This window comes from Thunnus maccoyii, chromosome 19, assembly GCF_910596095.1.
Source record: "Thunnus maccoyii chromosome 19, fThuMac1.1, whole genome shotgun sequence".
Lineage (NCBI taxonomy): Eukaryota > Metazoa > Chordata > Actinopteri > Scombriformes > Scombridae > Thunnus > Thunnus maccoyii.
The window spans coordinates 782,073-801,913 of NC_056551.1; the positions used below are offsets into that span (position 1 = coordinate 782,073).

Sequence of the window (19,841 nt, forward strand, 5' to 3'; positions counted from 1 at the left end):
CTGCAGAGGGCTCACTCTGTATGTACTTGAGTTCTGTTCCCTGATTTTAGCCTCTCAGGAGATATTCCTCTGAGGTACACAGTCAGTTCTTTAGCAGCTCTGACAATCCCTAACCTGATCATGACCCATAACCTAAAGGATTTGATTGGTATAGCTTTTTGCAGGAGTACACAGAGGAATAAGTCGTGCCTGAGAGACTAAAGTCAGGGGAAATCGCATGAAGGCTGTTGAGCACCAGCTACATCAAGTTAGCCACAGTTAAAGTAGCTGTTTGAGGCCTCATTTATTTCCATTTGCCTTCAAAATAAATACACAACACTGATTTTACAGTGTTGCCTTGTGTAACCTGTTATGGAAGCTGTGAAATTCAGCACAGTTCACGCTTAATTTTAGGAAGTATCAACAGTGACATGGGCAAATGTTATAACCATAACAAAATGAGGACATGTATGTATAAGATAAATTTCATTGTAGCCCATAAGTAAAAATGCAAACTCTATCACAATGTGAGAACACAGACTGCTGCCTCTCTAGATGGCTTTTAAATTTAATCTTATGTTAAAACAGCATATAAAATAACAACAGACAAAGAAAAATGAAAGATTCTGGACAAAACTGGAAACTGAAGCTGGAGGTTTTAAAATTGCAGCCAGCTACAGAAACACTTTTAATTCCAGGCTTAACAGCCCTTTCCGTGTTGGGGCCCTACGGAGTTACTTTTGCAATTAAAATGTGAATCGAAAAGTTTTGATTGCGAATCCAAAAGTTTTTATTTTTAGTTTAATCACAAATTCATTTTACTTACAATAAAACATTTTTTGATTGCAGTGTGGATAGTTTTTGCTCTAAAATCTATTTTTTGATTGCAAACCTATTCTGTTTGATTGCATAATAAAGACGCAAAAGTAACTCCATGGGGCCCTGGTTAGTTATTTTTTATTTTATTGACTGAATAGTGATCACAATGCTGAATAAACTCATGCTTTTATTTAGAAGGATGAAATGGGAAACTATGCTCCATCCTGTCTAGCTTGACGCCTCTGTGAACAAGGGAATATAGGGCTGCAGGGGTGTCGCAGTTTGATACTGAACAACTTCATAATTCAGCAGCATCGTTAAAGAAGGAAGTGCAACCATGGCGCAGGGTCTCAAGGAAAGATTTGAAAACTTTCTCCATGAAAAGAATCTTATTACAGATGTTCTGGCAAAAATCGAGGCAAAAACTGGAGTAAGCAGGACGTACATCGCTCTCGGTGAGTGTTGATAGAGGGACGGGGACGGAAAAGAGACTTAACGGAGACTGACTAAATCAGAGAGGAAATGATGATGAGAAAGAACGAGTCAGCGCGTGGCAGAAGGGAGCTGCATTTACCTTTGGCCTTTGTTTAAGAAACCAAATATTGCTGATGTTTTGAATAACTATTAGTAGAATGAATTCATTAGAATAAGCATGGTGGTATAATACGTATGGTATATGTGTGAAAAGAGCGTGACAAACATCTGCTGTCATTTGTTCCAGCTGTCATCGCTATCATCGCAGTTTACTTGGTCATCGGTTACGGAGCCTCCCTACTGTGTAACCTCATCGGCTTTCTGTATCCAGCCTACATATCGTAAGTGTGTTATTCTTAGAGCAAGTCTATCAAGGAAGGGCCTGCCCAGCACACACACGCACGCACGCACGCACACACTCACGCACACACTCTCACTCAAACACTCACTAATTCACTCACTCACTCACACCAGACACAGACACACACACACACACACACACACTCACGCACGCACACACACACACACACACACACACACACACACACACACACACTCTCACTCAAACACTCACTAATTCACTCACTCACTCACACCAGACACAGACACACACACACACACACACTCACGCACGCACACACACACACACACACACACACTCTCTCACTCAAACACTCACTAATTCACTCACTCACTCACACCAGACACAGACACACACACACACACACACACACACACACACACACTCTCACTCAAACACTCACTAATTCACTCACTCACACCAGACACAGACACAGACACACACACACACACACACACACACACACACACACACACTCTCACTCAAACACTCACTAATTCACTCACTCACTCACACCAGACACAGACACACACACACACACACACTCACGCACGCGCACACACACACACACACACACAAACACACTCACGCACGCACACACACACACACACACACACACACACACTCTCACTCAAACACTCACTAATTCACTCACTCACTCACACCAGACACAGACACACACACACACACACACACACACACACTCACGCACGCACACACACACACACACACACACACACACTCTCACTCAAACACTCACTAATTCACTCACTCACTCACACCAGACACAGACACGCACACACACACACACACACACACACACACTCTCACTCAAACACTCACTAATTCACTCACTCACTCACACCAGACACAGACACGCACACACACACACACACACACACACACACTCTCACTCAAACACTCACTAATTCACTCACTCACTCACACCAGACACAGACACACACAAACACACACACACACACACTCACATTTTCACTCACTCACTCACTCACACACACACACACACACACACACACACACATTCACTTATCACTAATACAAATACACACACACTGACTTGAACAACATTGATGGAATAATTTAAACCACTTCATTTAAATGACTTTAAAATATTGTAATGTAGTGTAGTCACTGTAGTGATAGAGTATGAATCATTTTTGCCCATAATACATTGCTTAATGCATCGTATAATACATGACTGTCATACTGTGTGTTTTCTTCCATTCATTACTGTATGTTATGATTCTTGAAACTTGCTTGCTTGTTTAAAGTCACACTGGTGTTGCAGTTTAAGTAAAGCAATGAATTAGCTGGTAATCAAAATGACAAAACATTATTTAGACTCAATGTTCAATGTGATAGATGTGATAGATAGGCTTATACCAGTCAAGTCTGGTACTTCTCCAAGTAGTCTCCAACCTGAGATAACCCAGATGGCATCACTCTGACATCATCAGGGTTATTTCTTAGACTTGACAAAGCTCCTGCAGAGCTGCAGAAGATGTTATACAACATTTTTTCACAGGCTGAGAGGTACTCCTCATGACTAGTAAACTGATTATCATCTTTAAAATCAAGTTTCAAGTTTCTCTCTGACAGTCTTGTGATCATGACTTAATTATATATATATTTTGATACAGAGAAAAAAATTCAACCACCGCATGTTGTGAAACTGTTATCATGATGTCATTATCTCATAATGTCAACGCAACATCATGTATAGGTCTACTTCCTGTCTCTCTCTGTAAGGAATGACTCCATGATCAGACAGATATACACTGACCAAGATGATCCTCAACCAATAGGACTTTCATACTGTGATTACAAAAATAGAATGCTTGGTTTCTAAAGTTAATATTATGATCAAAATCATTATTTTGGGAAGTTGAGTTTTGATATGAGCAGACTTTGTTAATAATTGAGTTATGATCTCAAATAGGTAAAATGGTCAGTACCCACTCTGCTTCCTTCCATATTCATCTGACATTATTTGAATTATTTTGAACATGAAAACACTTCATGTGGTTTCAAATCTTATACATTAGATATTTGTGACAAAATAAGCAATAATAAAAGTGAAAATTAAAAAATACACACTTTATTAATTGATAAGAGATTTAGCGATTAAACCTTATGGAATGGTTCCATTTGATTTGATTAATAGTGTGTCTCCCTTGCAACCAAAGCAAACAATCCAACAACTTAGTTTGACTCAATTATCCCAACTCAAGATTCACTTCTTGTTTTTTTTTTTTGGAGCTTTCAACTGTATAATGTAGTCTTCATCAGTGGATGGCATAGCATGTCTATGGACATGAAGCTACGATGGAATCAGGAAGTTACAGAGCTGGCATATCAACAGATCCATCTCCATGAGCACAGATATAGAAGACACAAAGGAATGTCTCTTGTGAAATAACAAGTACGGTTCTATCTTTGCAAGTAATAGTGTGTTCATGGTGGACCTCATCGTACAAAAGTGATTAAGAAAAAAGGGCCATGAGGAGCCTTGAACAGGAAAATAAAGTGGGCATTTCCCAGAAAATACCTAGCTTTAATTGAATTCAAGTTATTTATCTCTTTCTTTTTTGATTTGCCTCCTGCTTACGTGAACAAGGCAACTGAGCATTCTGAGCTATAGATGGTTCCCCGAAGACCATACAAATCTCATACATACAAATTAGAGGACAGTTCCCATGGTGTGTCTTTCAATGGGAATTATTTTTCACCAACCATTTATGCACTAGTGGGCAGATTTATGACACCTACCATAAATTACCCTCAATTAAAAATTTGTATATATATATATATATATATATTTAAGGGTCAAATAAGGGTCCAATGACTAATGTGATGAATTAAGAACTGATGTGGGCTTTCAATGACATCTCTTGTACTTTTTGGAGTATAAAAGCTCAATTCTGGGCCCGTAGTACCCTGTCCAGGCAAATCCATTTTTACACCACAATTCAAAAAGTCTAATAACTAGACTATTAAATGAAAGCTCTATGGAATCATGTAAAATGTTCTCATATTCTTCCCAGACAAACTAAAAGTGATTATGTCCTCCGCCATGTGTCAATGAATACACCAGAGTAATACATTTCACAGCTCAACCACAGACACATTCATTTACATATATTTACATTCCCTTGTCCCATAGTTTGAATGCCTACATAGGAATGTTCTAAAATACATAATATTAAACCTACATATGCAATTTTTAATGATATTGATTATATATGTGACCCCCACTTAGACTCAGTCTTGACTCAGTAATGAGCAGCTGTATTGGCTACAGCCCTACTCTTTGATGTTATATCACTACAGCCTCTGAGGTAAGCCCAAACCTGCTGGGCAGTGTGTGTAAGGTGCCCAGGCTTGCCTTGATGTAGACACAAATATGTGGGTAATAACATTTGGAACAAACAGTGTTTTATTTGATCAGTGACTGAATTGCAGAGCAGTCTTACTGCTCTCAAATTTGGCATTTTTAACCTCTGTAATAAATTTAAATTGATGAGTCATCCACAAGCTTGAGCATGGTTATGAAAAATTGAAAGGACTTGGCACGAGGAGAGGTTACACCCAGGTTGCTACAGCTTCATCAGTTTAGAGAAAGGCTCTGATGGGATTTGCATTATCAGCTGTGCTTCTCTTATCATCTCCTACTACAGCATTTGATAAACAGTGGGGTGGAAAGAGTACAAACAGGTTTTATAGTATTCATGTAAAAAAAATCATGAAAAAAACTTAAAGCAGTTATAATCAACATTTTTATAATAACAATGTATCAAATGTCAGTGTGTAATGTGTTGGTTGTGGCTCATAGTGATGAATCTACAGAGAATTATCAGTGACTCTGCAGCTCCTCTCGGCTTTATGGAGCTTTATAGTGAGTTTCAGTTCATTGTTTAGCTGTCTGGCTGCAACTTTACTGTTTTGGTTCATTCTCAGTGCTCTCATAGCGTCATTTTCAGCCGCAGCAGGCAGCTGTTTTCAGAGAAAAATCTCTGAATACCCACTGTACACTACCTGCTCAGCACCAAACGGCAAACAGACACCGTTAGCTGTAGGCTAGCTGAGCCAGATAGAGCTAAAAGAGAGTGAATATTATAGGATGTGGAAATAATCAACTGTTCAACAAATCAACTTAAAAGCTGATGATATGTCATGTTGTGTTCACTACTTATTGCCTCCAAGTGGACAAAAAATCAGTTGATGCAAGTCTCTCACCAAAGAGAGCAAACATTTCAGTACACAGACATTTAAATAACAGCTGACTACTATACTTACTATATGTCCATCTGAAACTAACCCAATCTGATCAACCAGCCCTGCAGTCAGTCTTTCCTTCATGAAGATTCTGATGTTCAGTTTGTGTTCTGACTGTTTCAGAGAGTTTAGTTTGTGCTCCCATTGAACTGTATAGTGTTTTACTGACAGATGTTTCTAATATTAAGAAACATCTGTCAGTAAACACCCCCCCCCCAGGTCTCTAGTTTCACAGCAGTAAACTGATGCTAACAGCTAGTAATGCTAACAATTACATTCCCTCTATTACTCTGGCTATTATAAGAGAACAATCTAATAAAGTCACTGTCGAGTAGCTACAACACATTGTATGTTACTATATGACTATGTATCATTAAACAAATTGATAAAGTCAGGAAGTATAAATACAACACTGATAACAGAATATATATTGCAGGACACTTTGTGATTCTGTAATGAAAAAAACCAGATATGTTCTAAGTATTTTTTTTAATGAAAAGGTAAAATAAGTGTAAGTAAATAAGTTATTCATATTTTTTCTTTTCAATGTTTCAGGAGTACTTTTATTTTTTATGCAGTCCTACTGAATAATAGAACACACCTGCTTCTGCCTTCATGAAATATATTAATAACAAATGTTATGCTTGGGCTTTATGAACTAGTTGAATCAGCCCTCGTTGATGCTGTTCGTCCTCATGTTTGTGTCAGCAGCTGGAGGTAAATATTAGTTTGTGTGGAGGCTGATGGATCTCAGTGCTGAGCTTCAATTTGACAGATAAACCGTGATGAGGCTGATGATATGAGTAGCTGGGATTGCTGGTAGAGGAACAGCCCGCACAAATTATTATTTTTAACGAGCTCCACCTTTTCAGTCTCCTTATCTCCATCTTTGCACACACTGCCATCCCATACTTTTGTGAAAGTGCAGGCCTCTTTATTCATTCATTGTTTCTGTGTATCAACATCTTCTCCTGACTTGCTTTTAGAACCAGTAGCCCTGAAACCCCCAAATTTCCTCCCCAGTCCACATTTTAGTTGCTTGCCGGTACTGGTAGATGGACTGTTAAAGCTAGCAGCCTTCGGTACTAAAATAGCTTGGAAGCATATGACTGTTAGTCTTAAAACAGAGAGGAGTATTTATACAGAGACACACAGGCCTCAGGGACAGTACTGGAGCAGACATGATAAAGACTACTGTCAGGAACAAACTTCAACAGAAAACCAATTAGTGCTGACTGATGCACAGTATTTTTTTTCTAAATTCTGTTACACAAATCCTTGAATGCTTCTCTATGTTTAACAAGACGGACTGAAATGTTTTCAGAGATAAACCAAAAGCAACAGGAATACGAGAGCAGTTAACCACTGTGTTTCTCTAACCCTGCATTTCACCAATATTTGCTTCATTTAAACAGTAGAAATATCACAAGCCAGCCCCCACACACTGTCTGCACTTATTAAACAGCTATTTTTTGGTGCAACAACCTTTTGTCATGCATATCATTTAGAAAATGGCAATAAGCACATATACAGTACCTATAAAAAGTACTCATTCCTTTTCAGAGTTTTCATATTTTATCATTTTACACATCAATCAAAGTAGATTTGAGACTTCTTTAGCACTGATCAACAGAAAATCACCCTTTAATGTCAAAGTGATCTCAATGAATTACAAATACAAAATCATTTTTGCACAGGTTTATGTATGAAGAACACATCAATAATAATTTCACACTACATAACATAGAGAGTAAAAAAGATGTGTGGAAAAACAGTTGGAAGAAAAGAAATGATTACTAACTAACAGTTGATATTTTGAAGTCTACAGTTGGCATCCTAAATATTCACAAACATCTTCTCATTGACTCTAAAACATTTCATATTCTGGAGTTTAAGTATCACTGAAGTAATAACAAGCTGGGTTGTCTGATTCACCAGAATAGGTTACCATGGTGATCTACCCCAGTTAAATCAACAACTATGTAGAAACATCAAGAAGAAGACAACAGCACCATCAACAATACAAAGCAGTGAAAGTATACACTAGGTAGTTGCACCTGAAGATACATAATTATTCTAGAAAAGGTATAAATACTCATGATAGTAAATAGGTCAACAATACAATAAAAACAATTACAATAGCAAAAATAAAAAAAGTACGATACTATAAAATGTTTTAGGTAGTGCACAGCAAGATGACAAGAAGACAGTTTACCGTCTCAACCAGTCACTTTGCCTGTTTCATATTTTTTTTAAACAGCTGTGCACAGTGGAGCAGAAGAATGACTGTAGGTTGTCTGGAAAGTAGACAGACAACTTATTTTGTGGTTTTGTGCTTGTGTTGTCGTGATGATAAAGGCAGAGTGACATGAATACAAACACCACAAGTCTGCAGTTAAAGACAGGTGGTGTGGCTGAAAGGCCTGTCACAATATGTTTCCTGTGCATAATGTTTGCCACATGTTGATGACATCATCACCTGTTACATGTACTTCATGTCTCTATAGTCTACAATACAAATAGTACAATAACCACAGAAACAATACTAACTAATATTTCATTTAAGCTCTTTAAATTGCATGAAATCACTGTTGGTCTAATTCTCTAATATCACATCATATAAAATTTCAAGAATTCAGTATGAAATCATGTTTGCCAGACAGCCATGAAGCACAGGATTATTGATCCACAGTGATGTGGTGTTTTCAGAATTAGTATTTCACTGTGGCCTCCATGTGTTCAAGGTGTCCCCATGCTAACTGGTAGAGTATTAACCACTCAGTCTGTGTGCAGGAATAGGTGTGGTCTTATGTAGCCTGCCAGGTGTCGTTTACTCATGATTTAATCAAGGTAAACACTGTGAAACGGCTCTGCACTGCAGCATGGCACTGTTAAAACTGTGAGACTGCAGATTTATTGCACATAACTGCCCTGCTGCCTACAGATGGCTTCAGGATTTAAAGGGGCACTCCACCAATTTAACGAATGAATATAAGTTAACTAGTCATGTTAAGAATTACTGAACCTGTGAAAAACTGCTGTATAATGTTGCCTGTGGCTCTAGAGTAGCCTGAGAAAGCCCTGTGTTATAAACTGAAGATGTGAAGATTAAAAGATTTGGCACAAGCAGGGTCTGTTTAAAAAAAAATAAAAAAATAAAAGATGCTATAAAGTGGCTTGGTAAATGAGGGATCCAGTGTTTTTAGAGTTTGATTCATTCTTGAAACCAAAAGTAATGATATCTCAGCCTCTGTTGCACAGATTTAGACTATTCTTTTTTGAATCTGTCTCTTTTGTGTCCCCTAACTCTAAGTGCGATCCTAAACCTCTGGAGTAGTCCATTGATTAAGTGAAGGAGATTTTCATACAGTGTAAAGCAACTTGAATTCATTACTGAACCTCCAGTAATGTTTGGTGCAGTGTAGCATTTCACTGAAATTCCTGCTACAGTGGCATGAAACTTTTATTTTTGATGCTGCTCTAAATTTGCGTACTGTTTGGAGAAGTTTTGATGATTTGAAGTACTTTCTTTGCACTTGTTCCCAGGATCATACAATGATGAATTACAATCAGATGATGCATCGTTATGTGATGAAGCATAGTCACCCATCTGATCATGATGACCAGATAAGTGACGTTGCAGTCAGGAACATACCACCTCTCATGATCATGCAAGACCTGCATGGAATTAGATCATTATTTATCTAGCAGTGTCATTCCATCTGCTTGGCAGCTAAATGTGGCTGCTAATGGTTTAATGTGGGGATATTTTTGTAACTGAATGTTCCCAGTGGCATGAAGGTAGCCATTGATTTGGATGTTGTTTATCGTAAGCTTACATGCAATATTGTGTTTAAACAGCCGTAGTAAAAGCAGTGGAACATTTCTTTGACCACACACACACATACACACCGAAACTGTTTCACTGTGTGTAACTGGAGATCTTCTTCACAACACATGAAAAGAAAAGAGGGAAGAGTAGACGCTTTGTGCAGAGGATCACTGGGTCAGACACACAGAAATATGTCAGGACTGTAGTGAGTGTGCAGCTGTTATGAATCTATAGTTTATGAGTATAGACAGCTGGCTGATTGTGGCAGCCTGTTACACAGAGTCAAGTCCCTAATTTGGTATTCAAAACACAGACGTACTGACAAACTACAGTTTACAGTCAACATTAGAGGGAGAGGAAGTCCACGTTATTTACAGACATAGATAGATGGCAGTTTTTATTACACGGTCATCTCTATTCATGGTAGTTAAGTGAACAATGCTGTAAGTATATTTAGAAGCTTTAGGGAACGAGACTAGATCAGAACCTAATATATGTCTGGACCATATATGGTCAGTGTGCAAAATTGTGGCCAATTTGTCACAGGGATAGTCAATGGTAGTGTCTATAATGTGAATTACTGGATATTAAATGTTCATTTTCTGTAGTGGTCCCAGTAATATTTGTTGTTAAAGTGTACTTAAGTAGCATATCACATGACATGATTAAGCAAGATTTGAGTTGAAAAAAAGGTTATAAATGCTGTTGCAAGAACAATAACTTACACTCATGTAATGATTTGAAATTAATTATAACTATATTATCGCTAATTATCTGTTAACTCTCCCTGCTTTCATCTGTTTCTATATGCGGATGTCTGTAAACATATGGTCTCATCCATATATGAGTGCAGGAGACCTGGCTATGCGGTGCATGATAGATATGGCACGGTGAGTTGACCATAGACTGTAAAAAAACATGGACCTAGTCACCGTGATGTCACCCATTGGTTTGTGGACTGCCATTTTGAAGCCTTGAGTTTAGCAATTTGACCGTCGGCGTCTTGGATTTGACCGTCACCATCTTTGATTTTTGGAGCCAGAAGTGACCATATTTGGACGAGAGGGTGGAGCTGACCCTAACACTAGCTGCTAGCTTGGTTAGCATGGTGCATTTACAGGATTTTGTCGATCTTTATTAGTAGTTTGTTGTTAAGATGCAGAGCCAAAGCCGCTTATGTCAGTCGGGAGATTCCTCCTGTCTTAGTAATTAATACTCTGCGTCTTAACAAGAGATCCCTTAAGAGCCATTGGTTTAATTTTCTTTGAGTTTTTTGTATAACAGGATTCAAATTTAAAGAGATTCTCCTCTGTTGATCCTTAGTAATTAATATTCCTAAATATAGCACTTCATTTTTTATTGAAATATTATAAAAGGCAGATTTAGAGCACTCCTTAATGGCCATAAGTTCACACTTATTTACATTCAAGCACAGACCAGAAGCCCTTGAGAACTCCCTGATTACTCCAATGGCAACAGAAATTTGGTTTTCATTTTGTAAGAATAGTGTGGCGTCATCTGCCAGCTGATTAATTCTCTACATATAAGAGAAATACCTCACACAGCACTAGTTTTAATATGGTCTGCCAAAAGCTGAACCACTAACAGGAAGAGGTATGGGGAGGTGGGGCAACCCTGTCTAATGCCTCTAAACAGATTAAATTTAGGGGATGTTCCAACCATTAGTTTAACAGAACTATTACTATTCTTTTAAAGAGTTTAAATAACTGTAGAGAAATAATTACCAACGCCAAATTTCTTTAAAGATTATAAAATGAACTGATGCTCCACTGTATCAAAAGCTTTATAGAAGTCTAAAAGATCTTCAATTACCGAGTTCAAGACCATCTTAAGTCTTTTAGCCAATAGTAGAGCAAATATCTTGTAATATTATTAAGTAAACAAACTGAATGCCAATTGTCAATAAATAATGTGTCTTTGTTAGGTTTGGGAATTAAAGTAGTCAACCCTTGAGTCATTGTGGTTGGGTGATATTCTTTTTCTATCCTTTTACAAATACTTCAAATAAAAAAGGAGGCAGTTCGTTAGCAAATGAATTGTAAAAATCTGAAATCAGTCCATTAGTATCTGGTGATTTGTTGTTTTTTAGAAGATTAATTGCATTCCTTATCACATAACCCCATTTCATTTTTATCAATAGATTTAACTGAGAGTTCAAAAAGGTATCAGCTGAAGCTTGGCAAAACTTAGAGCTATATAAATTTTTGTAAAAGTCACTAGAGTAACTGACTAACTTCGAAATATGATTGGACCGAATGGATCAAATTCTGAAGTCACTAAGTTGGCAACACTGGTCGTGATTATTCAAATTCAGGTACAGCGGTTGTTCCGTCAACTCGCAGTAGGCAACACTACTTGGATAAAGCACATCACCACACGATCTGTGTCAACGTGGATTTGATGTGCATTTTTCACAGTGTATGAGTCATTACATAAAATGTTTGGTTCATTTAGGAACAGAGTAATTCACTCAGTAATCATCTCCATTATATAAGTCTATGTAACTTCCCAAAAAGTGACCTATGACAACATGTGTGTGTGTGTGTGTGTGTGTGCAATATCTTTTTGCACACACACAGACATCTTTTTTCAGAATGAATTCTCAAGCAGACACTGAAAGTTTGTATACTTTTATTTTTTTCAACACTTATAACTTTCAATGCCAAAGAATTACATCTTAAGCATGAACCAAGTCGTTTTACCAAAATAAACAATATAACCACAACTATAAATAAAAATAAAAAAGTTCACTTGTTTTGACAGATTATGTCAAAGATGGAAGAAACAAAAGACTCAGACAACCGTATTCAGTAGATTACTGAATGAGTACAGTTTTGCATTTTGCCAAATAATTTGAAAATGAAAAACTCAGACACTCAGATCATATAGTGACAGACTCAATGCTGAAATCCTGTAGTGACAATACATGGTTTGTCCAAGTGGTGTTGCCATACCTATCCCTATCCAAGATGGCGGATCGCTCGTACACCCCGTGCATCCATGTGCGAGACTCACACCCCCGGCTGACTCAGATCCTGCGGTGTGGGAATCTGTCGACTTGACATTCGCCAACGGACTCGATGTGTCTGCACCATAACATTGTGAAAGAGACGTTTGTAAATCAGCGTCACAACCCCCGCGAAACGACCCGTTTCACTCAGAATTTGATTTGTCAGTGAGTCAGTCAGTCAGTCAGTGACGGGCAGACGCTCGGGGTTATAGGGTTTATCTGTCATCTGTTGTGAAACAATAAAACCGCAAAATATAAAAAGAATCAGTGTATAACTTTTAGAGAGAGAGGGAGAGAGATTGCACAATATGAATTGAAATAAATTAATTAATACTTTTATTCAAGTACCACACCCAGGGGTGCTCAGCCCACATGAGCTTATAAAACATTACAGAGGTAATGAAGTGGGCAAGTGGCTCCTGCCTGTCACGTAGAAGGGATATGTGTCTAAATCTAGATTCAAGACCTGTATTATTTCAGTTGCTATTATTTTAATAAATCACCACAATGTATTTGTCCCTAATGTGTTAATCCAGCCCTGCCCATATGAGCTGATTTTGGATCAGTCATATGGGTCATTTTGCAAGGCACTGACTTAATGTATGAGGAATTGTCTTGAAAATATGTTCAAAAGTATTAAGTGTGTAGACAGATCGGAAAACCCAAGTATTACTCTGTCTATGTCTGTGAGACAAAAACTGTACAGTAACAAACTCACTGAAGAGGTCAGGAGTGTCATAGAGAATAAAATGATGAAGAAAGAAGATAGGAAACAAATAGAATAAAATGAAAGAAAGATAAATGGAATAAATGGAAAGAATGAAGCAGAGAAGGATGGAATGTGAGGATACATGAGCTCATATATAAATCTAGTGTATCAGTCTCTCACTCTCTTCCTCCTTATCTCCAGGATCAAGGCCATTGAAAGTGCCACCAAAGATGATGATACTAAATGGCTGACCTACTGGGTGGTGTATGGAGTCTTCAGTGTGGCAGAGTTTTTTGCTGATATCTTCCTCTCCTGGTTCCCATTCTACTACATTGGAAAGGTAATGTAGCTGTTGTACTGTTTGTGTTTCCCCACCGACACACTATTTGGTTTTATACTGACAGCTGATATATATCCAATGTAAAATTGTTGTGTGCAAGTCTCGTGAAATTTTCCATATTTATCATAAACCAAATATTTGGCACATGCATCTTACCCACAGAGACTGATCTGATTAATATGTAAGTGCACACTAGTTGCAAGAAGAAATCCTAATACTGCAGTCCAGTAACTAGAGAAAAATGGTATTAAACTAATGTGCATTTTGTACAATTATTGTGTAATACAATAATCTATACATATAATTAGTATATTATTAGTTATATATATGTGTAAGTGGACAAAAAGACAAAGTTTCATGTTTACATCTTCCCTAAATCATGAATTGAACCACTTGAACTCATACTCTCATACTGCAGAGCAGCCATTGAACCTGCATGTAGGAGGTTTTTATAGGAGAGTAAAGTTATGAGCATGCAGCTTTGATGTCTACCTGTGAGCCAGCACCTCACCAGAGTAGGTGTGTGTTTCCTCCCAGTTCCTCTTAGGAGAGTAAACCAGTCAACATGTTGAGGGTGGAGACACAGCACTGATGTTAAAGAATAACTCAGTGCTGAGAAGTTTGTCATCAGGTTCACAGGCAGTAGGTATCACTAAGAGCCTGTGTTTGCTTTGAGGGATGTGTCATATTTGCGATAATCTTCTCCCTCACAGCGGACTGACAGGCAGGGAGGGACACACAAGTAGACATGGATGGATGAAGTTGCCTGAAAGATACACGTCTTGTCTGAGTGTAGGGGCCTTTGTTGTGTTTAATTTTATTTTGTTCATTCCACATCACAGCCCTCTTGTAAAGTAGTGATGTGGTATTTCTTTATAATCTGCAGACAGTCACTGGTGGCTACTGTAAAGCAACTGTTGACTACATCAGATACACTGTCAGTCTCTATAGCAATATTACAGGGATGTTTCATTTCAGTCTGAGAGGTGAAATTAAGAAGAAAACAAAAACATTTTGTGCTATCAAATGAATAATTGGTGCACACAAATGAACAGAACATAGCATTAAACATATTGTTGACATTTGAACATACGTTTAAGGGATGTCAAAGGTAACAATGCTGTTTATGGACAAAATCTGAAGTATATCCTCATTTCTCGTTCTAAAACGACATTAAACCCAAGCCGCTCATTTACATCAGATTGTCTGTGGTCTGATAACTGTAACTGTTTGTCTGAGTACCTAGAACTAGTTTAATGAGAGAGCTCTCGTCTTCTTTCCCAGTGTGCCTTCTTGGTGTGGTGCATGGCTCCGACTCCTTCCAACGGATCAGTACAGATTTACAACCGAATCATTCGGCCAGTTTTCCTCAAGAATGAAGCCAAGATTGATGATGTGGTGAAGAACCTCAAGGACAAGGCATCAGAAGCTGCTGACAAGTTCAAAGATGAGGGTGAGTAGATGGACATGTTGGAATAGTGTTCACTGAAAACAGAGCGAACAATGCTGGAGTTTTCAAGCACTTTGTTGATGCCAGTATTGATATTTGAGAGTAGAAATGAAATCTGATAGTGCTCATAGAGCCAGTACTCCTTTTAACAGTTAAACTTTATAATCAAAGATGTCAGTAACCATTAAAATAGGATAACAGTAGAATTTAAATATCCAATTAATGAAAAACTAAATTATAAAAAATAATAAAGATTAAAGAGTCAATAAAAATAACTGAGAGAACTGCAACAGCAGAAAGCAAGTGTTGACTTGACACTTGTGATGGACTTAAGGAGGACAGAAGGTCCATCTAGTCTGTGCACAAACCTCCAAACCCTAAAACCAGACATCCACCTTTGGGGCGTTTTTACACATCTTTGAATTATAATCCACATGTAGAACTAAATGAACAGTTCATGTCTTTCAGTGCAAATGTGTAACCAAAATATCTTTATTAGCATATGCAGTGGCTCCGGTGTGACACACATTCCATTGTTCAGATAACAGCATGTGATAAGGTATGCGCATGCAGACAGAGCCTCTCCTTAGCTTAACAGCTATCAATAAGAGAGTTCTTAGAGTGCAAAGAAAGTTGTACAATAAAGTCTTCTCTAAATGTCTTTCTTCCATCCTGATACTCGATATATCAAAGCACCTGCCACAGGTGTATTTCCCAACCAGCAGTCAACAGGAGCCAGTTCACTACAGAGGTTCTCTTACATGTACAAATTACATGTAAATCAATAAAAGCTTTTCACTTTTAACACATAGAAATAAATATATATATTTAAAGTTCATAACGTTTATGTACTAATAAATCTGTACAAAACATGTGAAGACAAAGTAGGAAAATAGATTATAGAGAATTTTACCTTCTGACTGTTAATCATATTCATCTGTTTGAACAAAGCTAACTCCTGCAGGGTTGGGTGACTAGCTCACAAGCTAACAAGACACAGACTGTAAACATTACAATTCTCAATGATTTACAGAACTTCAACTGCATAGAGGCCTTTATGTGAAACAGGCTTCAGTTGGAAACAGGACTTTATTCCTAATTTTGCCATTCCTAGCATACTTGATTATATTTCAATAAGAAACTCCTGTTTTAATTTGATGTTAATATTAACTCAACATGGTTACCTGTTGTCTTGATAAATTCAGTATAATGAACATTTCCAAAGCAGTCATTCCATCAGAATAACAACACAGTCATGCTCACCACTCTGCTGCTCTATTTTATCTTCTTCTTTTCTCATGAACACGATATCTCAGGAATGCCTTGAAGGAATTTCTTCAGGTATGAACTGATTAGATTTTGGTGGTCAAAGGTCAAGGTCACTGTGACCTCACAAAACACATTTTTGTTCAAGAATTCATATGCTAATTATGATAAAGTTTCACACAAATGTCTAATAAGATAAAATGATGAAATGATGACATTTTATATCCAAAAAGTCAAAGGTCAACTTCACTGTGACATCATAATGTTCTGCAAAAACACTTTTCTGGCCATTATTCAACGCTATAACTCAGGAACAGAAGGGGAGATTGTGACCATATTTCACATTTGGTCAGATACTGAATTGGTGACACTAATTCACCAATCACCACAGTTTAGTTGTGATTGTATAGATCTTCTGTGCTGCCGGGTTGAAGATGTGTGTGAAGCATCTGCATTGTAGCATTTGTAGCGTCTTTGCAGCAACATCCATATCTGAAGCATTGTCTGCTGTCAGAGCTACAATTGGCTTTATTGGCCAAACATGTGAATACATACAAGGAAAATACACTTAATACCTTTCATTAAATTCCTTCAAAGTCTTCACTAGAAATGTTATATGAATTTGGACAGACATGGATGTAAACTGCTACTTGACTGGTTGGTGGAGGCATATAACCGTGAGATAGTCTTTCTAGTCATTTACTTCAAATTCTTCGACTTAATTATTATAATAGTTCAGTGTATTGCTAACTTTCTGAAAATATACATTAAGACAGCTTCGGAGTCATTCGAAGGTGTATTTCTTCTCTTTTGGAACTGGTCTAGCAGTTTCCCTGGCTTCTAAGTGTTCAGTGAGGTTAACCACATCCTGAACTGAGGATGAAACTGATTGCAAGCGAGCATATTTCCCAATTTACCAGGGTGTATCTGCATCCTGTATAACAAATACAGGAATCCACTTTGTGTTTGTTTGAATCTCCTGCTTGTTGACAACCATCTGACATTTGTGTGTCGTTTGTCCACAGCCAAGAAAGCCACAGCAAACATCATATTTGAAGAGAAGAAGAGCTCCTAAGAAGGCGGTTGTCATGTCTACAGTGTCCTCCCTGGAGCTGACTTTGTTACAGAAGAAATGTTGCCTTGAAAATGTTTGTTTTTAACAGATCCTCTGTTCAGTATGTAACTTAAGTCTTCATCGAGCTATAGTAGATGTTACACATGTATCAATTAAAGCCATTCCCCTGGTCTGTTTACCTATTTAACTTTGCCTTCTGGAGGGCTGTTAGATAACTGTATATTGGCCCTGATACGCTTTATGAACCAAATAAAATCAAACTTGCTGAAGAGGTTTTCTGAGTTGTGTGCTTAAAGGTAAACTGAGGAATAAAAAAATGGCAGAATGTGCAAAACTGCTGAGAAATACCTATAATACCATGACATATTTACAGTATCCTCTCCAAAGCTTTATAGGTTGAAGTTTTCCTTACTTCCAAGAAAAACATGGGTTAGGTAAAGGTTCACAGGTACTTCTAGGTACAGCATTTCAGAGTGATGGAGTTACAGACTGTAACATGAAGGACATTGTAGGACAATTTAGAAAACAACCTTTCTCTTAATGTTGAGAAGACAAAAGACATTACTGCAGACTTTAGGAGGATAATTTGGTGGAATGCACATGGCTGATGATCTCTACTGGTTCCCAAACACCACTGAGCTGTCCAACAGAGCTCATCAGGATGCACTTTTTCATAGTCTGAAGTGAGCAAAACACTGTTTATTTGCACTGGATTTGCACGACTGCAAAACAAAATCACCTAAGGTGGGCCCTGCATTATTAAACTGCACTAAGTGAACCACTATTGAGAGCACTTTGTGTGTGGTACAGAAACACCACAGGAAATAATGAATAATAATGTTGTTTTCCATCGATCTTTCCCCTCACCATCCTGCTGGAGTTCCTCTAGATGGAACATAGAGGACAGATTGAGCAGGGCCAGCAGTACCAAGACTGACAGTGTCATCTGGAGGTAGAAAACATGTATGGATGCCTTTATAACAATTAATAATTATGATGAGTGCTATATGTGACTGATGTAAGAGAAGTCACATAAATATAAATTATAAATAAAACATAGAGGATATAATCTACAGTGGAGCTAATTGATTGTAATTAAGTCAGTCCAAGTGATTAGAACTTAGAGTACTGACAAGATCATGAAACTACAGAGTGAAAATACACTTTTTACAAATCAGTTTTTGATTCTGGGTAATAATAAGAGGAGCCAATGGAACGGAGTAATGATCTTTGTTTTTAATTAATACATTCTTCTAAAGTCATTGCACAGTTGCTCCCAACACTTTCTGCTCAGAACTCAGAGCTTGATTAACTTTGCAGACCTCTTTTAGAAAATAGCACCTCAATCTTTCAAGAACAAAAGAAAAGTAACAGTAACCAGCACATTATAAACATCTGGATTGTTGACAGGGTTGAATTTACTGAACACTCACCCTTACAGCAGAGCTCTGTGGACTGCATTCCTCCTCCAGTCACCTCTGGCTTTATACTGTTGTGATTATGGCAGACTCATGAATTTGTGGGTGAACTCTCTCTGGTCTCTGACACTGTCTAACAGACAGAGGCTACTCCAAACGGTAATCAGACTGCTTTTCCCCCCTCAGTATCTATTAGTTTACCCTCCAATATTGACTCTTTGGTAATTATGCAATCCTTGCCATACACATTATTTGTTGTCTCACAGTAAAACACTAGAATTGTGTTCTACTTTGACAGACTTACAGTTACATTGTACTACAACAATTATACTCAATATAATCAATATTGCATTCATGTATTTTGTTCAAGTACAGGTCAGCAGGTTTGTGTTGATGCTCAGTTGCTAACTGACTGTAATACTCCATACAGCTGACCTCTGTTAAACTTTGGGTCCATTATTAACTATTAGTGCAAAGACAGAAGGTGATCATTTATTTCTGGCTAAATATCTTTCACTGCTCTTTATGACCAACACTAAAACTATCAAAGCAAACTGTCTCTAATCAGAAGGTCATCTATGAACTTGGTGCTTTCTAGTTTCCTCTCAAACTTTTGCAGAATTGTTCTTATGTTTCCTCTTTCCCAAAACACACTGATACTGAAATAATTATCAAATGTGACTCTGTTACTCCAGCATCAGAGCCTGGCTCATAGAGAGCCTGAGAAACCTGTTCTACAGTGATATCAAATATTCAACTTGTTCATTTTGAAGGAACAATATCCAATACAG

At 37.7% G+C, this 19,841-nt stretch overlaps 1 protein-coding gene across 1 annotated transcript; it reads left to right on the forward strand.

Annotated features, from left to right (window-relative positions):
* The first annotated feature begins 1,041 nt into the window (after positions 1 to 1,041).
* reep5 (receptor accessory protein 5) lies at positions 1,042 to 17,901 on the forward strand. The gene is made up of 5 exons (XM_042396224.1): positions 1,042 to 1,253; positions 1,520 to 1,613; positions 13,703 to 13,841; positions 15,126 to 15,294; positions 17,583 to 17,901. The coding sequence occupies exons 1-5, from the start codon at positions 1,136 to 1,138 to the stop codon at positions 17,630 to 17,632; spliced, it is 570 nt and encodes a 189-aa protein (XP_042252158.1). The 5' UTR covers positions 1,042 to 1,135; the 3' UTR covers positions 17,633 to 17,901.
* Positions 17,902 to 19,841: the final 1,940 nt, after the last annotated feature.